Raw genomic sequence first — 21,846 nt, forward strand, 5'->3', positions numbered from 1 at the left:
TATAATTTCAGATGGACTTTATTGAAATGTCTGAACATAACAGCAAAGCAGGCAGACATAACTGGACAGAAAGAAAACAAAAAAGATGATGAAATATAAAAATAATTTCATTTTTTCTGAGAATTTTATGACTTTGAAATAACGTCTTGAATCTTTTTGTTTTTTTGAAAAAGTTCTCCAATTTGAAACTTTTGTAAACATCTGCATGTCGACACACAAACACATAAATAACTCATGATGAAATAAATAAAAAATGACTTTGTTTTCTTTTGATCCAGTTTTTTTTTAGCAGCCTGTGGGAGAGCTGTATACCCAGGAAGTCAAACTATTGGTAGAGACGGCTGAAGGGTCTTATTGTTGTTAGTGCTCTATCACTAAGAAGCAAAGAGGTAAAATTTGACCAGTTGTATGCTAGTGTTATAATGCTGTGACAGTGACTGGTGAGAGAATCAGCTGCTTGCTCCTTGTATTCAGAGGTTCTTTGTCTCTGTGCTGGAGGACACCACCTTGCCGTCCACCAGCGTCTGTGTGACGGTCATCACTTTTTTGGTCTTGGTCACTGTTGTTTTCTGCTCTTCCAGAGCATCCTGGAGCCTAAGTAAAAACATTAATACTCAGTTAACTTCCAGGTAGTTTCTACTTTTAGACTTCTAAATGATAGGAAAACTATCCTACGCACTTGAAGTCTCCACCGTCCAGCAGCCGTCGGTATGTTGCGATCTCAGCCTCCAGCTTCATCTTTGTATTGAGCAGGGCCTCGTAATCCTGTGTCTGCAACTGGATTTTGCTTCGCAGCTGTGTGAGCTCTGCCTCCAGGCCCAGGATGATGGTGTTTAAAGACTCTATCTCCATGTTGTAACGGAGCTCCGTGTCCCTTAGCGTGCCCTCCAGAGAGGCTTTCTGTAAGTGACAAGAAGGGGTTACATTTTTACAGTGGACTCAGATTAGTGATGACAGCTCCATAGAGACAAATCACCGGAGTGCAACGCTTGTGTCAACAGAATACACCCGAGAGACTTGAAGTGAGAGTGCTGAGTTGGGCAATGTGGAGAGTTCAGATAAGCGTGTTTAGAGGTAAATGAGGGGCAGACTGCTCACCAGACTCTTCTGTGATTCCAGTTCAATCTCCAGCGTTTGTATCTGTCTGCGCAGTTCGTGCACCTCTGTCTGGGCACCCTTCAGGGCCTCTGTGTTCTGGGTCACCTGTGTCTGCACTTCTGTTATCTGATTGAGGTTAAAAGACAAGTTAGTCAAGAGTTTATTTATTTACATTTTTTAACTTGATTTGTTTTTGCTAATGGTTTACCTGAGATTCATGCCATGCTTTCAGTTCTTCCTGGTTCTTCTTTGCCATCTTCTCATACTTGGCCCTGATTTCTGCCATGATCTGAGCCAGATCCTGGCCTTTAGGAGCGTCGACATCCACGTGGACTCCAGACTGGGCGATCTGGTTACGAAGCTCGATAACTTCCTAAAGAAAAAAAGAAAGTCAATAGAAAGTCACTCTTATTGTTTACCTTACCTAACTACTTCCAGGTCTATAGAATACTTCTTAATTCTTTTTCATTCTACTGCTTGAACTGAGTCATGACCCAGCGGTGACCCTTAGCCTCTATCCAACCATAATCACACGCTTCGGTCAGGCAAATATACAGGTCTGTGCCTGAGTCCCTTAACACTTAATTTAATATTTCCCTCAGTAAACAAATGGTTGTGTTTTGGCTTATGCACTCAAATCATAGTCATTTGAAATCTTTGGAGCTTTCTCTGTTGCCAATTGTGGCTGGGAACCATTTTTACGATGAGGCTTCCCACAGATCTCACATACAGATATTTCAGATTTCTTAAGCAACCTCTGCATTCCCAGCAAAGTTTTCTAAAGACTGTTTTCCACAACATCCCACTCAAGGAGGTGTAGGCTGTAGTCGTGGCTTTCACTGCATGTGGATGGAACTTAAGCACATATGGTTTCAATGAGAAGGATTAATGAGATGAACAGATCTGCAAATAATATGTATATAATTATGTATCTTTCTGAGTTCGACTATGTTGAAAGCAGCACAAATATAGCCTATAGACCTGAATTAAATATTTTATATTTGAAATTTTGTTTTTGAAATAAGTTAAAGTAATCAAACTCACATTTTCATGGTTTTTCTTGAGGTGGATGAGCTCCTCCTTCAGTGCTTCGATCTCACTCTCCAGGTTCATGCGGGTCAAGTTGGTATCATCGATGACTTTCCTCAGACCAACAATGTCGGCCTCCACAGACTGGCGAATGGCCAGCTCGGACTCATATCTAAACAGGACAGGGCAAAGCAGTCAGGATAACGTCAGAGTTTGGCGCAGCTGCTCACATTCACAGAGGCTTAATGAACTTAGTCTACCTGTAAATTTTTGTTAAATATTTTGCTACACTTATTTAGAGAGTTGCCGTACTTTGTCTTGAGTTGCTCATGATTATTTATGTGTTTGTGTGAACTGTGTATGTTTAGAAAATGTCAGTGTACATCATTATTTGGTCAGCGTATAATACTGTTAACTTTATGGTCAGCTCTGTTTGCAACTACACATAATTTATGACACAACTCCAGCAGTTGTGATTCAAAGGTGACAATTTACGACTACATGACTGATGACTGACTCCTCCTTTAGATCTTCACACTAGATTCGTCCTACAACCCATCCTGCACTAAAAGAGGGTGTGCCAGCAGTTGTCTATTTCAGTGTTTTACAATGTCAGCGGTAAAGCAGGCGGGTCTTACTTCACTCGGAAGTCATCAGCTGCCAGGCGAGCGTTGTCAATGTTGAGAACCAGACGAGCATTGTCGATAGTGGCATCAAACACCTAGAATCGGATAACAAAAGAAAAACTTTATTTCAACTGCAAAGTTAAAACATGAAGCAGCTAACAGTAGAGCGAGCAATTACAAAAGAATCAACAAAGAGAGACAATGACTATTGTATATATTTTATTAGCGTAGTTTTGTAATATTGCTTAAGAATGTATTTTTCATACTATTAGAATCACCAGAAGTTACCTGTAGTTTGAACTGGTAGTGTATAAAAATTTGAATATTATATTTAATATTATCATATATTGTACTTTGAAAAGTTAGATGAGAAGCTGAAGACTAGAATTACATTTGTTTGCTAAATGCTAAGCTATGGCTAACAGCCAGTTAGCCTAGCATAAAGCCTGAAAACAGCTGTACCTCAGAACCTTTTAGCTTTGGTAAGACTTCATGTAAAGGGAAAAAAAGATTATTATACCAAGTTAATGACTAAGCTAGGTATTCTTTTTTTATTTTGCGTTTTTCAGTGCTGCTTGGCTAAGTCAACCAGCTGCTGGCTATCGCTATGCTATTAGCAAACAAACATCTTTGCTCAATCAAACTCAAAAAGCGTAGTTCAAAACTAGCCTGATGTGATATATAGATAAAAATAATTTTCTACTCATGCTATGTGTGCTTTTTAGTTTTAAGTTTTCATAGAAAACTATAAAAGTTTATTGGGGTTTACTGTTAGAGGATAAGTGTCACTGTCTGTGTGTATAAATGTGAATAGTGGCAGCTGCTTCAAAAACTAAATGGTTAGAATATTTGTTCTAGCTGAGAGATATGACAGATAAAGGCTGGGATGGATGGCAAGGGAGGTATGCAGAATGCGCCAATCAGTGGCTGCCGGGCTGTTGGTGCTAAGAAACAGGATCTTGTCGGCAGACAATTTGCATGAGGATGGTGGTGACTATGGCTGTGCCGGTGTGTTTGTGTGTGTGTTTGTTCACTTCACATGCAAGTCTGTGATTCTGAGGGTAGTCGACTTTTCATGTCAGAACTAAATTTATTTTTAGACTCTGTTAAATCTCTGTGAGAATTTTTTGGGTTTTTTTCTGAGGTTATGGGTGATTTCTTTGCATCATTGCAGACGAAATATTAGGTGTGTTCGACCTTTATCTGTTTGGCTAAGCTGAGGTCCTCAGTTGTTAGTAGAGCAAACAAAACCCAATTCCAGACAGCGTTTGATCTTATGTAATGTTTTGAGAAGTAAAGGATTGGGGGAAAAGCCGCTTATTCAAAAAAGAAATTTTCCGACCTTGATGCTAGTATCCTATTACAAAGATTAGACTACAAATATGTTTCCCCACAGTGATAAGATGCAGAGATACGCTATGCTACAGTCGAAAGTCCAGAATGTTCCATGTGGCAAGTCTGACTTAATGCTGTCAAATAGCAGTTTTGAATGTAGAATGTCAGGATTTTGTGCTTCAGGGATCCTGCTGTTTTTTTCTGTGGCACGCAATACCAAGAAATCTCGAATAAATGATTAACATGTTTTTGCTGCATGAGTAGTACCTTTACTTTGAAATCTTGAAACTGTGTGGAAATTACAGCTGAACTGACTTCATAGCATTTGTCATTTAAGCATGAGTTAACATTCAGTCACTTATAAAATGCTGATAGATCCTTCTGTGTCTAATAAGTTTCCCTTTTATCTCTCACTTTCTGTTGGATGAACGCAGAGTGAAATTGTTACAGTCACACTCTCAATTTAAGAAGACTAAACAAGGAGGGAAAGGGTAGTTAAGGATGGGAAGTATGGGGTTTATAAGTAGTCGCAGGATTCTCTCTCTGGTTTCCTGTGTCTGTGACCCCTGATGATCCAGCATTCCTCCTCCATACTGTTTCCGGTCCAACCCTCAGCCCCCAGCTCAAAGCAGCAGTGGCGCTATGCCAAGCACTAGCAGGAATCCACTTTGTTAGGATTCTACAAACTATACGAGACCCTGAGAACTAATGGGGATATATTTAGTCAAAAATACATAACCAATCAGGTACACTCACAACATCTTAAAATGTTTATCACAGCACATCTCATTCTGCTTTTCATGTTCATCTTCTTTCATCTCTCGTTCTTTTTTTATTAACACATAAACGGTCACATTCCCCTGTCTACCCTCGTCATCCCTCCCAACCCCATTTCCCTCCTCACCTTCTTCCGCAGGTCATCCAGGATGGCCTGGTACTTGCTGTAGTCTCTGAAGTCGGGTCCGCTCTTCTCCAGGGCCTCCTTGATCTTAATCTCCAGCTTGAGGTTGGCCTGCTCCAGGTTCCTCACCGTCTCCAGGTAACTGGCCAGGCGGTCATTCAGGTTCTGCATGGCAAACTTCTCATTGCCCATGATGTCGGCGCTGTTCCCGCTCACCTGGATGTTGCTGGAGAAGCCTCCTGCTCCAGAGCCAGCTGCCATGCTGGATCCCAGCCCACTGCGGTAGCTGGAGGAGACGCTGATTTTGGTCCCACCGGCCCCACCATGAATGCTGCTGGATTTGTAGAGCGGAGCAGAGGTGCGAGTGATGGACATAGCAGGAGCCCTGCTACTAGAGGAGGAGCGCACAGAGTATGTACTATGTCTGGAGGTTTGCATTGTCGCTATAGTGTGAGACTCAGTGAGAGAGACTGTCAGTAAGAGAGACAGAGGCACAGCCTGGGCAGGCAGAAATTGGAGCTCACAGACACAAGGCAGGAGGAGAGGGAAAGTTTTAAACTATATAAACCTTGTGGGCCCTCAGGTCCGCCCCTCTGACCACTCCTCCTAGCCTGTGTCACCTCCCTTTTTTTCCACTGGCCTCAGCCATACTTACTGCTCAGAACCTGCCTTTGTCCTTGAAGGCTCCCTAAGTTAGTAAATCTTGACTCTGTGGTATTCAGTAACTTGATATTTGGTAGAATTATAAAACCTTTTTTTCCCTATATGAGACTAGAGTGGCCTTAATTTTGGACTTTACTGACACAACAGTAAAGTCTAAGATTAGTTCTGCTTGTTAATTTTACTAACAAAACCTTTAAAGAGAATAAAACCCACACTGACAGTTAAGGAATGCCTAAAATAATATTAGGCCTTTGCACTCAATGTTTATTAACAATGGTTCCAACAGTAATAGGATTAACAGTACTGAGTTACATAAACAGCTATACCTCCTTTTGGCTCCACGTTAGACTCATCATAATCTCCACCCTATAGGAGTGACACACCCAAAAGTGACCCACAGATTCAGTGAGTGATCACATGCTCAAATGATGTCATCACTGCTCTACTCATCGGAGCTGATGAGATCAGGTCATTTCATACCTACATGAGGAAGACACGACAGCTAATGCAGAAGTGCATTAGCTGTCGTTTAAAAATGTAATCTTTTGTGTTTGTCAGCACTCTTACTGATTTAACATAAACAAAACTCTCAATAAACATCTGCAATCATAGTATTTTATAAAAGCATTATTTGGGATCCAGCTAATTATTGTTAAAGGTATTTTTATACCATTCCAGGTGTCTGTTGGTTTGATGTGAAAGTACATTTTCAAATCTAACATACCACAAACACAACCCATGATCTTTGGTGTTTAAACCTGAATAAAAAACATCAGTTAAATAAGAAAAAAGTTTTCAAGGTGTTAACTCCAGATGTTATGTGTACTCCAGCATGTTATCTGTCCTGCTTAGCCGGATGTGTGCCTGATTGCCCCCCTCCCATAAAGGATATGGTCAAACAAAGGAACAATTCTGCAGTCTGGTTAGTAGATATGTAAGAACAATGACTTTTCTACACCAGTAAACATACTTCAGGGGCCCCCCTGCAGCTTTTTAACACAAGAACATTCCAGACACATTCCTCTACTTGGTGGTCTTAAAACAAGGAATAACTTCTTTTCTTTGTTTTCTTCACAGTTTTACATAAACTGTACAGATATGCATTTTATAATATGCGTCACTGTCAGATTTCTGTTTTGCAGAACAATTAATCAGTTTTATACGCAAAGTTATCTTCCTACGCACAGTCGTCTGTATCATCATCGACTTGTTCCCAGATAAAGATCCTGCTTAAGGTTTTGTTGTTCAGTATTATTGTTGCTCCACATTTTTCTGTTTTTTTGGGGGTTTTTTTTTTAGGAAGGAATATGCAGCAGGATATTAAAGGATAAAGGGCCCCTGACAAAATCAGAAATACTCTTGCTCTGCAGATGAGCCGGTAAACAAATGGATTTGTCGTAAGCATTGCAATAAAGTGGCTTCATAAGAAGCTGCTTCACAAACATGTATATAAGCTTACCTGTAAGTCTCTGAGATATTTTGAGGGCAGTCAGTAGAAACTGAAGAACAGACACAAATTAAGCAAGAGAAAAGAGAGTAGACAAAAAACATGTTTCTGATCTACAAATAGATTTAAGAAATTATATTTCTTCTGAAATTAGTAATTAGTAAATATGCAAAACTAGCTAGGATCATTTTATGGATGACTGTTTTTTTTGTTTTGTTTTTTCCCACGATTTTGTTTGTCTTGTAGTGGTGGAGAATGATTGTGCTTTGTCTGAATCTAATGGCTGCCACACCCAGCAGAGAAAACAAAGATTAAGGTTTGAGGATAATAGCTGACCATAGTATGTGTACATTATTTGTAAGGTGAATAACAGGGGTTACCTTAAGCCTGACACAACAACAACAACAACAATGTGGGTTTTACACTTTATTTTGAACACATAACGCAAGTACAGCACAGGACAAAATTAGCTAAACTTGAGAACGGAAACAGAATATGAACATTTTAGAATTTCACCAGTTGGTGAAAATTTGCCTCAGCTGCAGCTCTTTCCGGTATAAAAATGTGGCCTTGTAGCCTTTTTGTAAATCCTATCTTAAACGAGTAGTTCAGTGTAAGTATGAAGCTGGTGCCAGGTTAGCATAGCACTGACACTGGAAGTAGTGGAAAAAACTAGCTCCACTGAACATGAAATAATATGGAAATTAACACTTTAGAATATCACCACTTAACATATTTCTTATTTGCTTAAAATGTATATAAACAAATGTGAAAACACATTTTTTGGAGGTCTTGTAGAGATCAACAGAGGACCATTATTACATTTAGCAGCTGCTGATATTTGTGCTCACTAAATATTTGAATATCCAAAAACATGCTTTTTTTTGCTTTTTATATAACAATGACCATTTAAAAATAAATTGGGCTTTAACTAGGTCAGTAAATTTCTAAGCGTGAAATAAAAAGAATCATGCTAGCTTGTTAACACTCTCTCTGTCATTCAAGCTAGTTGCTAAGCTAAAAAGTCATCATTCCAGCATCTTAACATCCTGACATGACAGTGGTACCTAACACCTTAGCTAACCTCAGAAAATTAAAAGAACAGTTTAAATATTGAAAATGTGCGACCTCCTGTTGTTTCACAAATCTTGATGATCCATAAACATCTTTAATTTAGATGTAGCGCTAGCAGATCAGGAGCCACTCTTCATCACTTTTTTTTCTAAGGGAGCATATAAAATAATTACAGTAAGCTTAATCAATTGAAATGCACTTGTCACTTTAAGAGTAGACCGTTTCATGTAAGAAATGTATAAACAGAAATTGAGTAGTAAAAGCTGCCATGAAGATATCTATGGCCAGATTTGGTAATGAATTAGCAAACCGCTAATGGCTTCAAAAAGCTGCTGCAGGATTGCAGTGTTAGTTTTGTGAAAACAGTGCGTCAATGTAGAAAAATGAAAGGAGGCTAAAAAAGAATCAGCATGGTTTTATATAAATGTGAATTAATTTAATTTCAAACTTTTACACAATATAAACCTGAAATCTTTGTGAACTAACTCCATCACATGGACACACTCCACGACTTGAACAAATGGCACCACACCTCTACTTCAGGTGTTTTTCTTTTTTTCTTGCAGGATCTTAATGTTACTCTTTGCTCACAATAAAGCATTGATTTCACGTAAAATAAACATTGTCATGGTGTTAGGAAAACCACCCGTATTATGATAAGGGGAAGGCACAGATAATACTAGTCTGATTTCTGGGTCTGATATCTATTGCACAACAAATAAAAATCACATTATGACATCATTGGTTTACCTGACTGATGATTGTGAAATATGAACGGGAAAGTGCCCATCCAACTGTTTGATGTTGAACCCTTATCCTTGGTCACAATGTTTGGCTGATGCCAGTTAGGGCGAAAGCTCAGAGGTCCTGGCCCAGTGCCAAGAATCTTTGCCCATTACTGCCCTGATAGTCATCACGCAAGTTCCCCTCCTACTTGCACGCTAACCTGACAAACTTCAAAGGGCACATCAGAGTTTATGTAAATATATCTGTACATATTTTAATTTAAAAAATAAGTGAAACTTTTTCAAAATTGCATAGACTGGGCATAAACTGGTGCAATCACCTCCTCTCCATTTTTGTGCATACACTTTGATCATTTTCATAGCTGTGTTTACAACTATGTTTTCCATTCAATATTAACTATTATGTACAGCAAGAAATCATTATAAGGATTTAAAGTCAAAGCAAATTATTGTTCAGACTTGTTTGTTTCCATCCTAAAATGCTCAGGAAAGAGTGACACTTTTTTAGAAAAGTTAACTGGAAATGGGTTGAGCAATGCTCAGCCTCTGTTTACGCTACTTCAACACCCTTATCAGCCTTGTGTAATAATGCAGTTGACTGTGATGGAGTCTGGGAATTCATAAGCTAGTCATACTTGCCTTATGATCAATGTTCTGCAATGGCTCTGCTCTCACTCTTGTTAAATACTGTATGTAGATGGGAAAAGTGTCACATGTGCATGCTCATATATGGCATTTAATCTGGCAGTGTGAAAGTGACCTGAAAGGTCATCGCTTTTCTGTTTAGACGGCACTCTCTTTGGTCACAAGGGTTGTGTTTGTTGTTAAATGCCTGAGTTTGACTCATGATCATCTGATGTTGAGTTGAAACTTCACTGGGGTAAAAATTAGCCTGGCTGGCTTGAGCAGATCAGAGGGACTGTAGGGATTTTGTTCTGCTGGACCATAATTTCCCTGTTCTGGCCTCAGGGTCCAGAACACCCACAGAAAGTGCTAAATCAGAGCAGGCCTGACAGAAGCAAAGGAAGACCGCCGAGAGGTCTAATGCACTGGCCGGGCCAAGGACTTGTCAAACATCTGACCTTGGCTGCACTTTATCACTCAGCACCTTATTCATTAGGAGGACAAACCATCACTGAGGAATTTCTGTGGAACTCCCATTAAAACTACTGACACAAGGACCTTCATTCATGATGTCTCACAGATTAACTCTTACTGCAACAACAAGCAAGGGAGAGCCCATGTTGTGACCACTTCAGAAAACTAATTAGGGGGCAAAAAAGCCCAACAATTACAGAATTTTATAACCAGAAAATGAGATACAAGCATTTCTTTTAGTAGTGTTTCTGGGTAAATATAGCAATAATTAACCTAGAGTGGTTTTTGTTCAGTGGCAGAGAGGACATGCAAGCAACACATAGCTCCCAGGTTTGAAAACAAGGACTCCCTTGCTGTTAGATAACATTGTTAACCCCTAACCCACACCATTAAAACCTTCTTATGACCCTCATGGTGTACTTCTACTCAGCAGTCATTCCTGAATATGCAAATAACATGAATGAGCAGAGAATCACAGAGAATACCTAAAAACAGCCTGTGGCAAGATGCCACACAGAAGCATAACAGTACAGTCACACTAGGGAAAACGTGACCACAGTGGTTTCAGTCTTCAGTGACTTTGAATCCTTATCCCTTCAATAAGAAGGGATAAGGATTCAGCCTGGCATCAGTCTGTGATAAGTTTGCTATTGAATGGAGTCAAACTGGCTCCATTCAATAGATTACATGGCACAAACATGTAATCTGTTTGTGATAACATGGTGACTAAATGTGGTGATACACACAAATTAACATTAGACAGAAATTGACATTTACTGCTTACATTTAGTGTTCAGCCAAAACGTCATAGATGTGAAACTGAACTTCCTTCATAAACAGTGAAAGTTGCTGCAGGATGGTGATTTAGCTGCAAAATTACATAGATACCTGCTTGGGGTGGCTGGAGCTCAGGATATAGAGAAGGTCACCTACTGATCAGAAGATTTGTGGTTCAATCCCGTCGCTCTAGTCTGCACGCCAAATGTCCTTGGGCAAGATACTAACCCCTAGTTGCTCTCTGATGCATCGATTGGCGTATAAATGTTAGATAGAAAGCACTTACATAGGAAAAGCATTGAAAAAACCTTCGCCAATCTGTCTGAGAGTGATTGCAGTCAGTCTGAGTCAGACCACAGTGGTTTGGAGACAGGTTTACTGCCGTAGAATCACTTTGTGACCAAAAGTTGTTACTATAACTATTTCAATGCAAAAATAAAAAATAAAAAATGGATGCAATCACCAGGAAACCACAGATTTTCTTTGTCGCACAGAAGTTGCTGTGATATTTTTACTCTAGTGTGAGTGAGCCGTTAAGAAGCTCATAAAGACTCACATGGTAAGCACTTGTGTGTAGACAATTTACAGGTGTGTGCAACATGCCCACCAGGTGCAGAGTGTGACTCAGACACCACTAAAGCACTAATCGCACAAGATCAGATGTCGGGAAATGTCTTTGCCATTGTTCCCATGTCGTGAAAATGACAAGAGCAGACACAATGGAAGAGGGTGTTTTTGAGGAATTGCTCATGATTAAAGGAATGACTTTGCTTGATTCCAAGAAGCTCTAGATGTAATTGTTAGAGTCTGTATGGAGGCGGGAAGTCTGCAGGTGGCCAAGATAAGACAGAAGAATTTTGTACGTGTTTAATATGAAATAAACTGAAGAGAGAATATGTTAGAGGAAGATGCAAACAAAAAGAGAGGGATTGAGTGTTTTTGTGAAGTAGAATGTGAGTCAAGTCTGACAGCTGGAAAGCTAATTTAACACATGGGTGTCACAGGTTAAATAAGGGTGTTGTCTTTACTGAAAGGCTCCAGGTTTACCAGAGAGAAGGAGTGAACAGATCCACAGACAAAAAGGGAGGTCAGGGGTCAATGGTCTGGTTTAGATCAGGACAGAGATTTGGTATGTGGTTGTCAGAGTGGAGAACTGAAAATAACAAAGGATAAACTGGGCAAAAAAAGAAAAAAACAGGATTCGAGCAGTTCTTTATCACTCTCCCTTCCTTCCTATATGTCCTTATTGCTTTTGTTGAACTGATGAAGGTAAAGTTTAGTCTCTCTGGTTATCTGACCCGGTGAAGTCTGTGTGGATGCAACCCTGCCGTGACAGTGCGGGTGTATTAAATAAGATAGGTATTCATTCAGTGCTTTGCCGTGTTTTCAGATATTTTACCTTAAAGGGCACACCCCGTCTAGAACTTTGTTGTATTGGCTAAATTGAACTTTAGATAAAGCCTCTGGGACTTTGTAATCCAGTTTGAGGTTAGTTGCCTGCCAGGTTTGGTACAGGCTTGATTCAGAATTGGAGCCAAAACTATCCAAAAGGAGAGACAGACATGTAATAGCAGTATTGGTCATTACCACGGGTTGCATGGGAGTTTCAATGACATCAAGGCATGCATACTTTCTTTTTATGTTGATCCTTTAAACATAAATTTATATCTTTATTTTCCTATGAAGTGTCAAGCAGTCATGAATTTGAGTCTTGATGCACACAGTTCTTTCCTACTTATTTGTTTGTGTATATATATATATCCCCGTGGTACTCGGAGCACTAGGTGCGGTGACTCCCAAGCTAGGCGAGTGGCTCCAGCAGATCCCGGGAACAACATCGGAGATCTCTGTCCAGAAGAGCGCAGTCCTGGGAACAGCTAAGATACTGCGCAGGACCCTCAAGCTCCCAGGCCTCTGGTAGAGGACCCGAACTTGAAGGATAAACCGTCCGCAGGGGCGTGCTGGGTGTTTATATATATATATATATATATGTATATATATATATATATATATTCACCGACTGCTTTATCAGGCACACTACAAAGTTGCGGTCACAGTCAAGGTATGCAGAGGAGCATGTCTGAACATACAATATGTGGCAGATGGCCTACAGCAGCAGAAGACCATGCTGGGTCCTATTCGAGTTTGAGGAGAGTACAACTCACATTGGCTTATCAAAACTGGGCAATAAAAGACTGAAAAAAATGTTGCCTAGTCTGATGAGTCCCACTTTCTGCTTCAACATTTGAATGGAAGGGTCAGAGTTTGGTGTATACAACAGGAACGCATGGATCCATTCTGCCTTATATCAGCAGTTCAGGCTGCTGCTGGTAATGAAATGATGTGGGCACACTTTGGGCTCCTCAGTACTAACTGACCATCATGTAAATGCTACAGCCTATCGAATATTGTTGGTGACCATGTCTGTCCTTTTATGACTATAGTGTACCCATCTTCAGATGGCTGTTTCCAGTAGAATTACATGCCATGTTGCCAAGCTCAAATAAACTATAAACTTATACTCATTTACTGAAAATGATAGTGAGCTCACTGTATTCAACTCCACAGTTGGTGTGTGCTGGGGAAAGAGAGTCACATCATGTAAACCAACAAATCTGCAGCAACTATGTGATACTATCATGTTAATATTGACCAAAATCTCTGAGGAACGTTCCCAACACCTTGTCCAATTCAATACTATTCAGGTGTACCTAATAAAATGGTTGTGAGTGTATATTATAATCTTAATTGAGTCCTTATCCAATCTGTTATACTTGATATACCTGCTTACATGGTTATGGATGTTCACGCTGGATGAACCTCAGACATTTGTGAAGTTTGTGTGTCAGGAAAGACTTTTTCTGTTACACTGCATGTACAGTTTTGCAACCAGCTGATGTTATAAAGCTAAAAAGGTTACTTGGTGACTTAGTGTAGAACTCCAGATTTAACTGTAAATAATCTTTTTTCAGTGCTTTTCATTGCTAAGGGGTTTGTGGTGGAAGCATTCATCTGATCAGGTCTAACCCCCCTGATGCAAAGCTGTACTACCCCATCATTTTCTCTTGGTCCCCAGCTTGTTTGGTTTTGCCATGTTTGGTTTGTTTATGTTGGTTTTTGCTTTCGCTCTGTAAAATAAACTTATTTTTGGTTGCAATTCATATGTGGTCTCCTCTCTATCCATCCCTGGGCTGTGCTGTGACAGCAGAACTATAATTAAATTAAGAACTAAGAATTACGACTCTTGTGACTCAAATGACAAACAAGGATACTTTTTCAGGAAGTGTGTTATGAAATTATATAACTCAAGAACATATCACAAACAAATGAAGGGGAAGTATTATGTAAAATAGATTTTATGGCTCAAAGCAACAAAAATTACAATCATAGATAAATGTCTGAGGGGTTCATACATAACTACATTTGGTCCGACTATTCAAAGTCAAATTGCCAGCTACAGTTAAACTAGGTGTAGATAAAGGCAATGACGACACGAGATCAACACAGCTCTCTTATATGTACATTAAGCATAAAGAGATTTAGCTTAGTATTGCATTGAACTGCAATAATTGAGTTTAATCTTGTTTTTTTCTGCTAGCAGCTTTTTCAGTGTCCGAAAGATAACAGTCCTACTGGGCTCTATTTCTCATTATTTGTCTTGTTTGCTGTCTTGCTTATCGCTATACCTCAACTTTCGTATTATTTTATATAAGGTAGCAGCCTTTTCAGGCTTTCAGTTTTCATGATAAAATAAGGTAGCAAGGTTAAGCTAACCTTCCTCTAGCCAAAAACTAGAAAAATAACACATAATAAACTCCTCAACAACTTTTATTCTCTTTTCCATCAGCTAATGCCTTTTTCAGTCTTCCATTCCCTGGGATAGAGTAAGCTGGTGAGGTTAAGCTAACCTTGCTTTGTCTAGAAGCTAATGAGCTAATAGCTCTTCTAGTTCTCCACAGTTACTTTGTTTGGCGTCTTTGCACACATCTTAGCAAGAATAGTTATAGTCCAATTCACTGAACAGAAACTCAAAAGTAAAACAAAGTGAGCAAACAACACAAATCAATCCAAAGTTATGTTGCTTTGACTCAATTCAGACGTCTTGAATTCAATGAATGTTGGAGCTGAATGTTTTAAAATGTATTAAATGAAAGTATTAAAAAAGAAACTGTTTTACTCAAGTTGCTTAAGCCACTCCCGCTTATATGGGACGACTAACAGTTTAAGACTGTGTTTATTGGGAAAGTCTGTTGAAACAATTGGAACTTGTGACTTGTGCATTTCTGTGTCTATATTAAGTTTAGCCTCAGGGGAAGAGAGATTGTGTGTAAGTTTATCTCTTGAGTCACTCACTGACATTATCAGATTCACAGGGATACTCCTTCACTCACTCATTTCTCTGAACATATCAATGATTTAATCAATCGCTAAGAGAAGGAATGCTTTCCTGCGCAGTCACTCGCAAAATCAATAGATCCTCTCAATTAAAGATTCACTCTTTTGAATAAATTGTTAACAGAGTCGACTTTATGTCATTCCATCAGAGAGTGAATCTGAATTTTAGGGGGTTAATTGCATAAGCTTCCCTTAACAAAATGGAACCTATACTTGGATTACATGAGCAAATCCTACAAATACAGTCTGCTTAATTTGTCGGAGTAGACCATATATTGGGGTGAGTGATTTAGACGTAAAGGAAGGTAGTGTGCTGAGCGACGGATAAGATACTGTAAAGGAATGTCTGAGATACTGCATAGATGAGGGGAAAGGTTAATTTACCACATGTGCTTGCATAGGAGGAAAAGCTTTGAATAGGAAAATAATATTTTCATTGTTTGGTTTCCAACTTTACAGAACAAGGATTTGAAAGATTGGTGCAGGAAAGGCTCATGGAGGGTTACAGCTATACAGCTGAGCATTGTTTAAGTATTAACATGTATTTAACATGTACAGCACTTTGTGAAACCCTGGTTTTATGTTAAAGTGCTTTAGAAATAAAGTTGGTATGGTATGGTATTAAGGGTGTGATCATTTAGTTATCTGGCACACACACACACACACACACACACACACAGATTGATACAGTGTATACCATTTAGCTGACTTTTCTTTCACTCTTTCATTTTCCATCTTACACACACTGTGGCATTCCCAACCGCTGTGTCTCCTTTTCCCGATCGGACTCCACATTCCTGCTCAGTAATTGCTCCCAGAATGCCTCCGTCTCAGCGCTCCCAGGGAAAGAAAGTTTCAAACTGGATCCTTACTGTGTTACCATGGTGAAGGGAAACAAATTTGGAGAGTTCACTTTGAGAAAGTGCACAGCTCAGGCTGTTATTTTACACCCCCCGTTGGGTACTCATCATGGGCCCATATATTAGTCTCCTGGCAAATGCCTGGTAGAGATGAAACACCACATTTCACAAACGCATGCAAGAACACACTGCAGTAGCCAAAGTCCAATTCTTCAGAGCTTTTGCCCCCTGCTCCCCTCTGTGTCTGAGCTGCTGGGCTGCATGTTTTCAGACACAATGGGTTCATTTGAGTGGACGGACACAGGGTGGAAAAAGTTCTCTAAAGAGCTCTCAGTCTCAGTCAAGGATAACAAGAATGAAAAGAAGGGGGAGAGAAAGAATGACCACTGTCTGGTTTCAAAGAATGTTCAAACTGGCCCAGTTTGACTCAGAGATGAATCAGGCATTGACTGAGATGTGTGTGAGGGGCAAGTGTTCCTATTCACAGCTCAGGCTTCTTAATGTGGAGCCAATTACGGACATAGGTTGCGTCCATGCCGGACAACAATGGGTTACCCATCACATAAAAGTACAGTACTGTGCGAAAGCCTTGAACCATCCTCATGTCTTTAGATTTTACTTCCAAGCAGCCAGACCTTGTTTTTTGAGTGGGATAGAGCAATACTTCAGGCTCCCTTTCAAAGTTGTTCTTTGAACTCTGGCTGCTTGTCCTTGTACCTGAACGTTTTCAGAGGAAAGCTTTTTGTTTGTTAAGCCAATTAGTGCTGGCATATGGTAAAGGGACAGGTTCTTGACTCAAGCATAGCTTGGCACTCAAAGTGGTTTACACAACTTGCCTCATTCACCCAAAGCACTTTTTTTATATGCTTTTTAGCAAACATTCATATGCATTCTTACTCCAGTGGATGCATCAGAGAGCAACCTGGGGTTAATAGCATATATGACATACCTACTGGAGCAGAGAGGTATCAAACCACCAACCTTCTGATTAGAAGGTGACCTGCTATACCTCCTGAGCTACAGCTACCTGATGAAAATCAACCATTCAAGAGTAAAAAGGCACCCCACTCAAGGGAGGAAGCAGCATTGTGGCTGCATACCTTGCTGGTAACTGTAACTTATCTTTAGGTACTTTGTTACTTGCAGCCTATTGCAAACAGAAATCATTTGCTCCCATGTAGTGATGAATCTAAATATGAATAATCTAATTAATTAATTCTTAATATATATGGAAATCAGTAGAGAGGTAGAAGTGTGGGTGTCTACAGCCATCTCTAGGCTCTGTCATGGCTTGGGGCTGCATTCAACCAGTAGTTTTGGGAATACTGCCAAAATTGATGGACTTATGAACACATCAAAATGTCACATGGAAAGTGTCTCATTGGCAGCAGGTTCATTTTTCAGCATGATAATAATCCAAACACACTGCCACAGCAATGTCTCAAGTTTGGTACCAGCATAGACTACTGGGGTCTTCCCATTGTACAGCTCTTTTAATGTATTATTTGTTTCACTATGTTTCTGTTATACATGTTTCTTTGAGACTGGGCTTAACATCCTTGCAGTTTCCAATCTATTACATGGTCCAAAACACAAACTTAACCTCTGATAGGATCTCTCGAGTAAGTCACCTAAGTGGTGAATTGTGAGTCAGTTCAATTCCCCAACCAATCATATACTTAAAAATAACCCCTGTGACCACAGGATCTATCCAAAGTTTATAAACTTAGCCATGGCCACCAGACTGTAAGCTAGTAATCACACTGATGATGGTGTTTTAACCCTATGAGGTCTAGATAGGAGGTGTAACTGTTAAACCCTCAAACCCAGTGCTATCAGAGTATGTGAATCTTGGCTGTTGGAAATTGTTTTCTCAAATCCCCATAATCAGGTTGGAAAAAAACAAATATTGACATTTTCATTTGTCTAAAAAATAATGTTACACATGCTTTCTTACTGAAAGTCTAGCAATGAGCTGAATTATTGCAACTTATTATCATCTGACAGCAAAATACTCAGTGTTAGAGCAGAAACTGCCAATTTCTCGGAAACCGCTTCTTTCCATCCAGTCACATGCTTTCAACGGTCAGAAGTCCGTGGAGATTAAATTGGTTCCCTTGATTCCATTGGTCCTGAAATCCTTCATATATCTGTCCCATCTTTTAACGTTTTTTTTGTGGGTTGAATCTATTTCAGGCACAGTGACTCATTCCTCCCGTATAATTACCTCTTGGCTCATAGACCATACAGTAAAGCAGGGAAGGAAGCTGCCTTTGGGAAATCCCACTAAAGAGGGGGTATTCCCGTACCAAGGAAACCCTCTAGATCCCCTCCTCTCCAAACCACCATCACAATGACCATAATGCGCGTCTGGGAACTATTACATCTTCCTGCTTTCCACTCCTTTTTTGCTAGTTTTTCCATCCATTATTTTTCTGTGCCACCTCACCGTGTCCATACGTGATTTTAATTCATCCCAGATGAGAAAAATGGAAAAAAATTTCTTTTCCACGCTCTTCCTCTCGCTGTGGTCTTTGTCAGTTCTGTAATTTACAAGCAAACATTTGCTCACACCACACTCGCACACATAGAGGGACAGTGAGAGGTAAAGTGGGAGCAGTGGAATGAAAGAAAGCTGGAGTGAAAGGCAGGGAGAGTCGATAAATATCGCATATGTTCACGAGCCGCAGTGCACCAGTATGAAAATGAAAAACGGCAATCTCCGGCCTCCTCAGTGCCTCTCGGACCGTCTTAGAGGAATTTGTCTGTCTGGCAGCCACATGTTGGCAGGTCAGAAAGTCAGACCATTTGCTGACCTCTCTTTGGTAGAGCCATAGAAACACTTTGTGGTGCAATAGAATTTGACAGCGCCACTGAATGCAGACTTTTTCAGTGTGACTTGGTAGGAACGCGACGCATTCATTACAGTGAATTAAAATCTCGTCATTTTTTTCAGTGCAGGAAGACAAACTACGATGATGCCACAGCTATTCTTTTTAATGGTCTAACTTCCAGTCAGTAGGTTGGTGATTTAAATGGCTGGCATTTAGGAGATGAGGGGTGGCATTTCATACTGTATGAACTACAAACAGTAATACAGGGCTTTTCTTAATCCGTTGTCAGGAACAGCATAACAGTGGTTGTGCTGCACAGCATTAGAGATTTAAGGCATTCAAGGGTCTTTCAGAAAAAGTGGGGTGGGGAAGTTGGAGTTTGTATCCGGTGCAGAAATTTGAAACTAGTTTGCTGAGCTTGATAGCATTCCAACTGGGCTGTCGCATTTGTTCATGGTGAATACACACCTGCTGGCTCTATTTCATGGGTCCAGATGTGGTATAAAACCGACAGCAGCTGCTTATCCTAAAGAAACACTGTGCTTTAACCATGGATGCTCATAAGAATACTGGAAAACATAGCAGGGGCGAAGCAGCACTGGCATTGTTGGTCACATTGTTGGTCACTCCTGCTGTTAGAATATTACTCTCCCTCTCTTGAAGCAGTGTTGTGTATTCACTCAGCCCCAGTGAAAGGTGCAGCTAGGCCGCACAGCTGTTCCAACTTTCAGTCACAGTATGAGGTAGTGTGGGATTCCAGCTGTGCCTCTTAGTAGACACAGAACTCCCAGAAGTGCTGCTTTCCCCCACAGACAATCAAATGTCAGATTATGTGTCAAATTATGTAATCAAATTTAAAATGCTTATTGGGAGCCCTCAATTGCTTATATAATGCACACAACTATATATATGGATATGGTTGCGTGCGTATTCATGTGTGCACAGTTGTCATGCATAAACATTTTTTCTATGTGTGGATCCTTTTGTGTTTTTTAGTCGCCCGTGTGTCTTCTTCCACATGTATGTTGTAGGTGTGGAGTTTGCTTTCTGTGTTGACATTTGACCAGGGAGTGGTGGATGATGACCTAAACGAGTCCAAACACGCAGAAGTCAGCAGAGCTGGAGCCTCCCTCCTTCATTTCCGTCCTGAAACTGTCTCAGTTCCCTAAACTTTAAACTCTCCCGTTTTTTTTAGGAAGTCTTTCTTTTGGTTGTTCTGTTTTGTCTCTTTTCTTTTACTAACGCCATCCTCTTCCCGTTGTCCTCCTTTATCAGCTATTTGTAATTCTGGCATCATCTTAGTGTTTACTCCCTTTTGCCTTTCACTTGTATACCATACAGTAAATGCTTCCTTTCCTCCCCATGGCCTATCTTCCATCCACCCCCGTGTGTTACTCCCTCGGTTCCTCCCTCATTACTCCGTCTTCATTTCAGTGCAATATTGTGAGCCGTCTAATAATTTCTTGGCTCTGGTGTGTTTCCTTTTTTCTCCCTCTGCTTCTTTATCCCTTCCCCTCTGACCTTACAGCCTGGGAGCTGAGCTCGGATCCTGTTCTCCACGCCTGTCTCTCTGACAGGAATGTGCTGTTTGTACATAAACACAACAAAAGGACTGATAAGAACGTGTCTCCACAAGGACAAGGCTTTATGACTTCTAACACAACACTGCTGGGGCATCTGGGAGACGGGAATACTCATTAAATTCTCAGTTTGGTTCAGGGGAATTCCTGAAGAAAAATCTCGAAGAAAAAGGTTTTAGTACATAAAAAGCAGAAACGGACAGTGAGTAAATTAAAGCTTTGTTTCCACTAAATGCTAATCACATTGCAATATCTGGGATGCTTATCGAATGATTACTTGGGGGGGGGGGGGGGGGGGGGGGGGGGGGGGGAGGCCAGATTTACTTTTTTCAACATAATTTTCCAAACTTTAACTAGCACATTATGTGATTTTATATATATTGTATCATCAAGGTAACGTGAGTCAAGACACCATATTTAAGACTTTCTTTTGCTGTGTTTGGATAGAAACCTGGAAGCTATCACAAATGTATTGCTTGTTGAAAAAAGAATAACAGTGCTACATGATGACATAAATGATGACATAGTTACAGTAAATCACCCAACAGCCCCAAACTCCTTAAAAAAATGACTTCTAATATCAGGTCACTGCAGTTTTTCGTGATGACTGGTGTTTTTGCATGTGGTTAGTGGTTTAAAGACTCCCAGTTTGACTCCAAATACCAGTAATGTGATTATGAGTGATTGTTCAAGTGTGACATTATGTGAAAGTTATTTGGTTTTTAATTTTCCTTATGCACACTTTGAAGATTAGACAAACAGCCCTTACCCGTCAATGATTGACCAGAGCGACTGAGCAGTTACTGCTTAGTCATAGCCAAATGGGACGGGTGGGGACGTGCCGGTCTCCATGGAAACAGGACGTAGCAGGTGATTCATTGACAAAAATGGACAAGCTGTCAGCTTCTGTACAAAATAGGAAATGTTGCTCGCTGCTGCAAACATACCGCCTATTCTCTTGTAGATAGACTTAACATCCCCAGGATCTCGTTCCCCCAGTGCTCAAATCACCCCATTACTGCATTACATAACTGTCTGAATGCATGCAAATACACACAGCTAGGCCACACAATAGCTGCTCTTTCTTTTACCGCTATGCTGAATCTAACAGGGCATTATAATATAGGCTACATGGTGGATGAATGTCTGCTTTTGATGTGCAGACATGCCGGTTTATTGAACTTTTCACTGTCTTTTTGTTTTTCAAAGCACCAGATGGGGCAGAAGGGGGCAGTGTGGTGCAGGTGTTTGCTGCACAGGTAGATGCTGCAGGTTAAGAATCAGGTGAGGGACATGACTGTCTACCCTACTTTGATCTTTCCTCGCCTTTGCTTCCCTCTCCTCAGTGTGGCTTTTCTGCCCTTTACTGTCTAAAGTTTGCCT

At 40.3% G+C, this 21,846-nt stretch overlaps 1 protein-coding gene across 1 annotated transcript; it reads right to left on the minus strand.

Annotated features, from left to right (window-relative positions):
* On the minus strand, nucleotides 1–5,907 carry krt18a.1 (keratin 18a, tandem duplicate 1). The gene is made up of 7 exons (XM_026154138.2): nucleotides 4,993–5,907; nucleotides 2,766–2,848; nucleotides 2,143–2,299; nucleotides 1,307–1,471; nucleotides 1,099–1,224; nucleotides 680–900; nucleotides 1–594 (listed from the first exon to the last, which is right to left on the minus strand). The coding sequence occupies exons 1-7, from the start codon at nucleotides 5,425–5,427 to the stop codon at nucleotides 471–473; spliced, it is 1,311 nt and encodes a 436-aa protein (XP_026009923.1). The 5' UTR covers nucleotides 5,428–5,907; the 3' UTR covers nucleotides 1–470.
* Between the last annotated feature and the right edge of the window lie 15,939 nt (nucleotides 5,908–21,846).

This window comes from Astatotilapia calliptera, chromosome 20 (genome assembly GCF_964374335.1).
Source record: "Astatotilapia calliptera chromosome 20, fAstCal68.1, whole genome shotgun sequence".
Taxonomy (NCBI): domain Eukaryota; kingdom Metazoa; phylum Chordata; class Actinopteri; order Cichliformes; family Cichlidae; genus Astatotilapia; species Astatotilapia calliptera.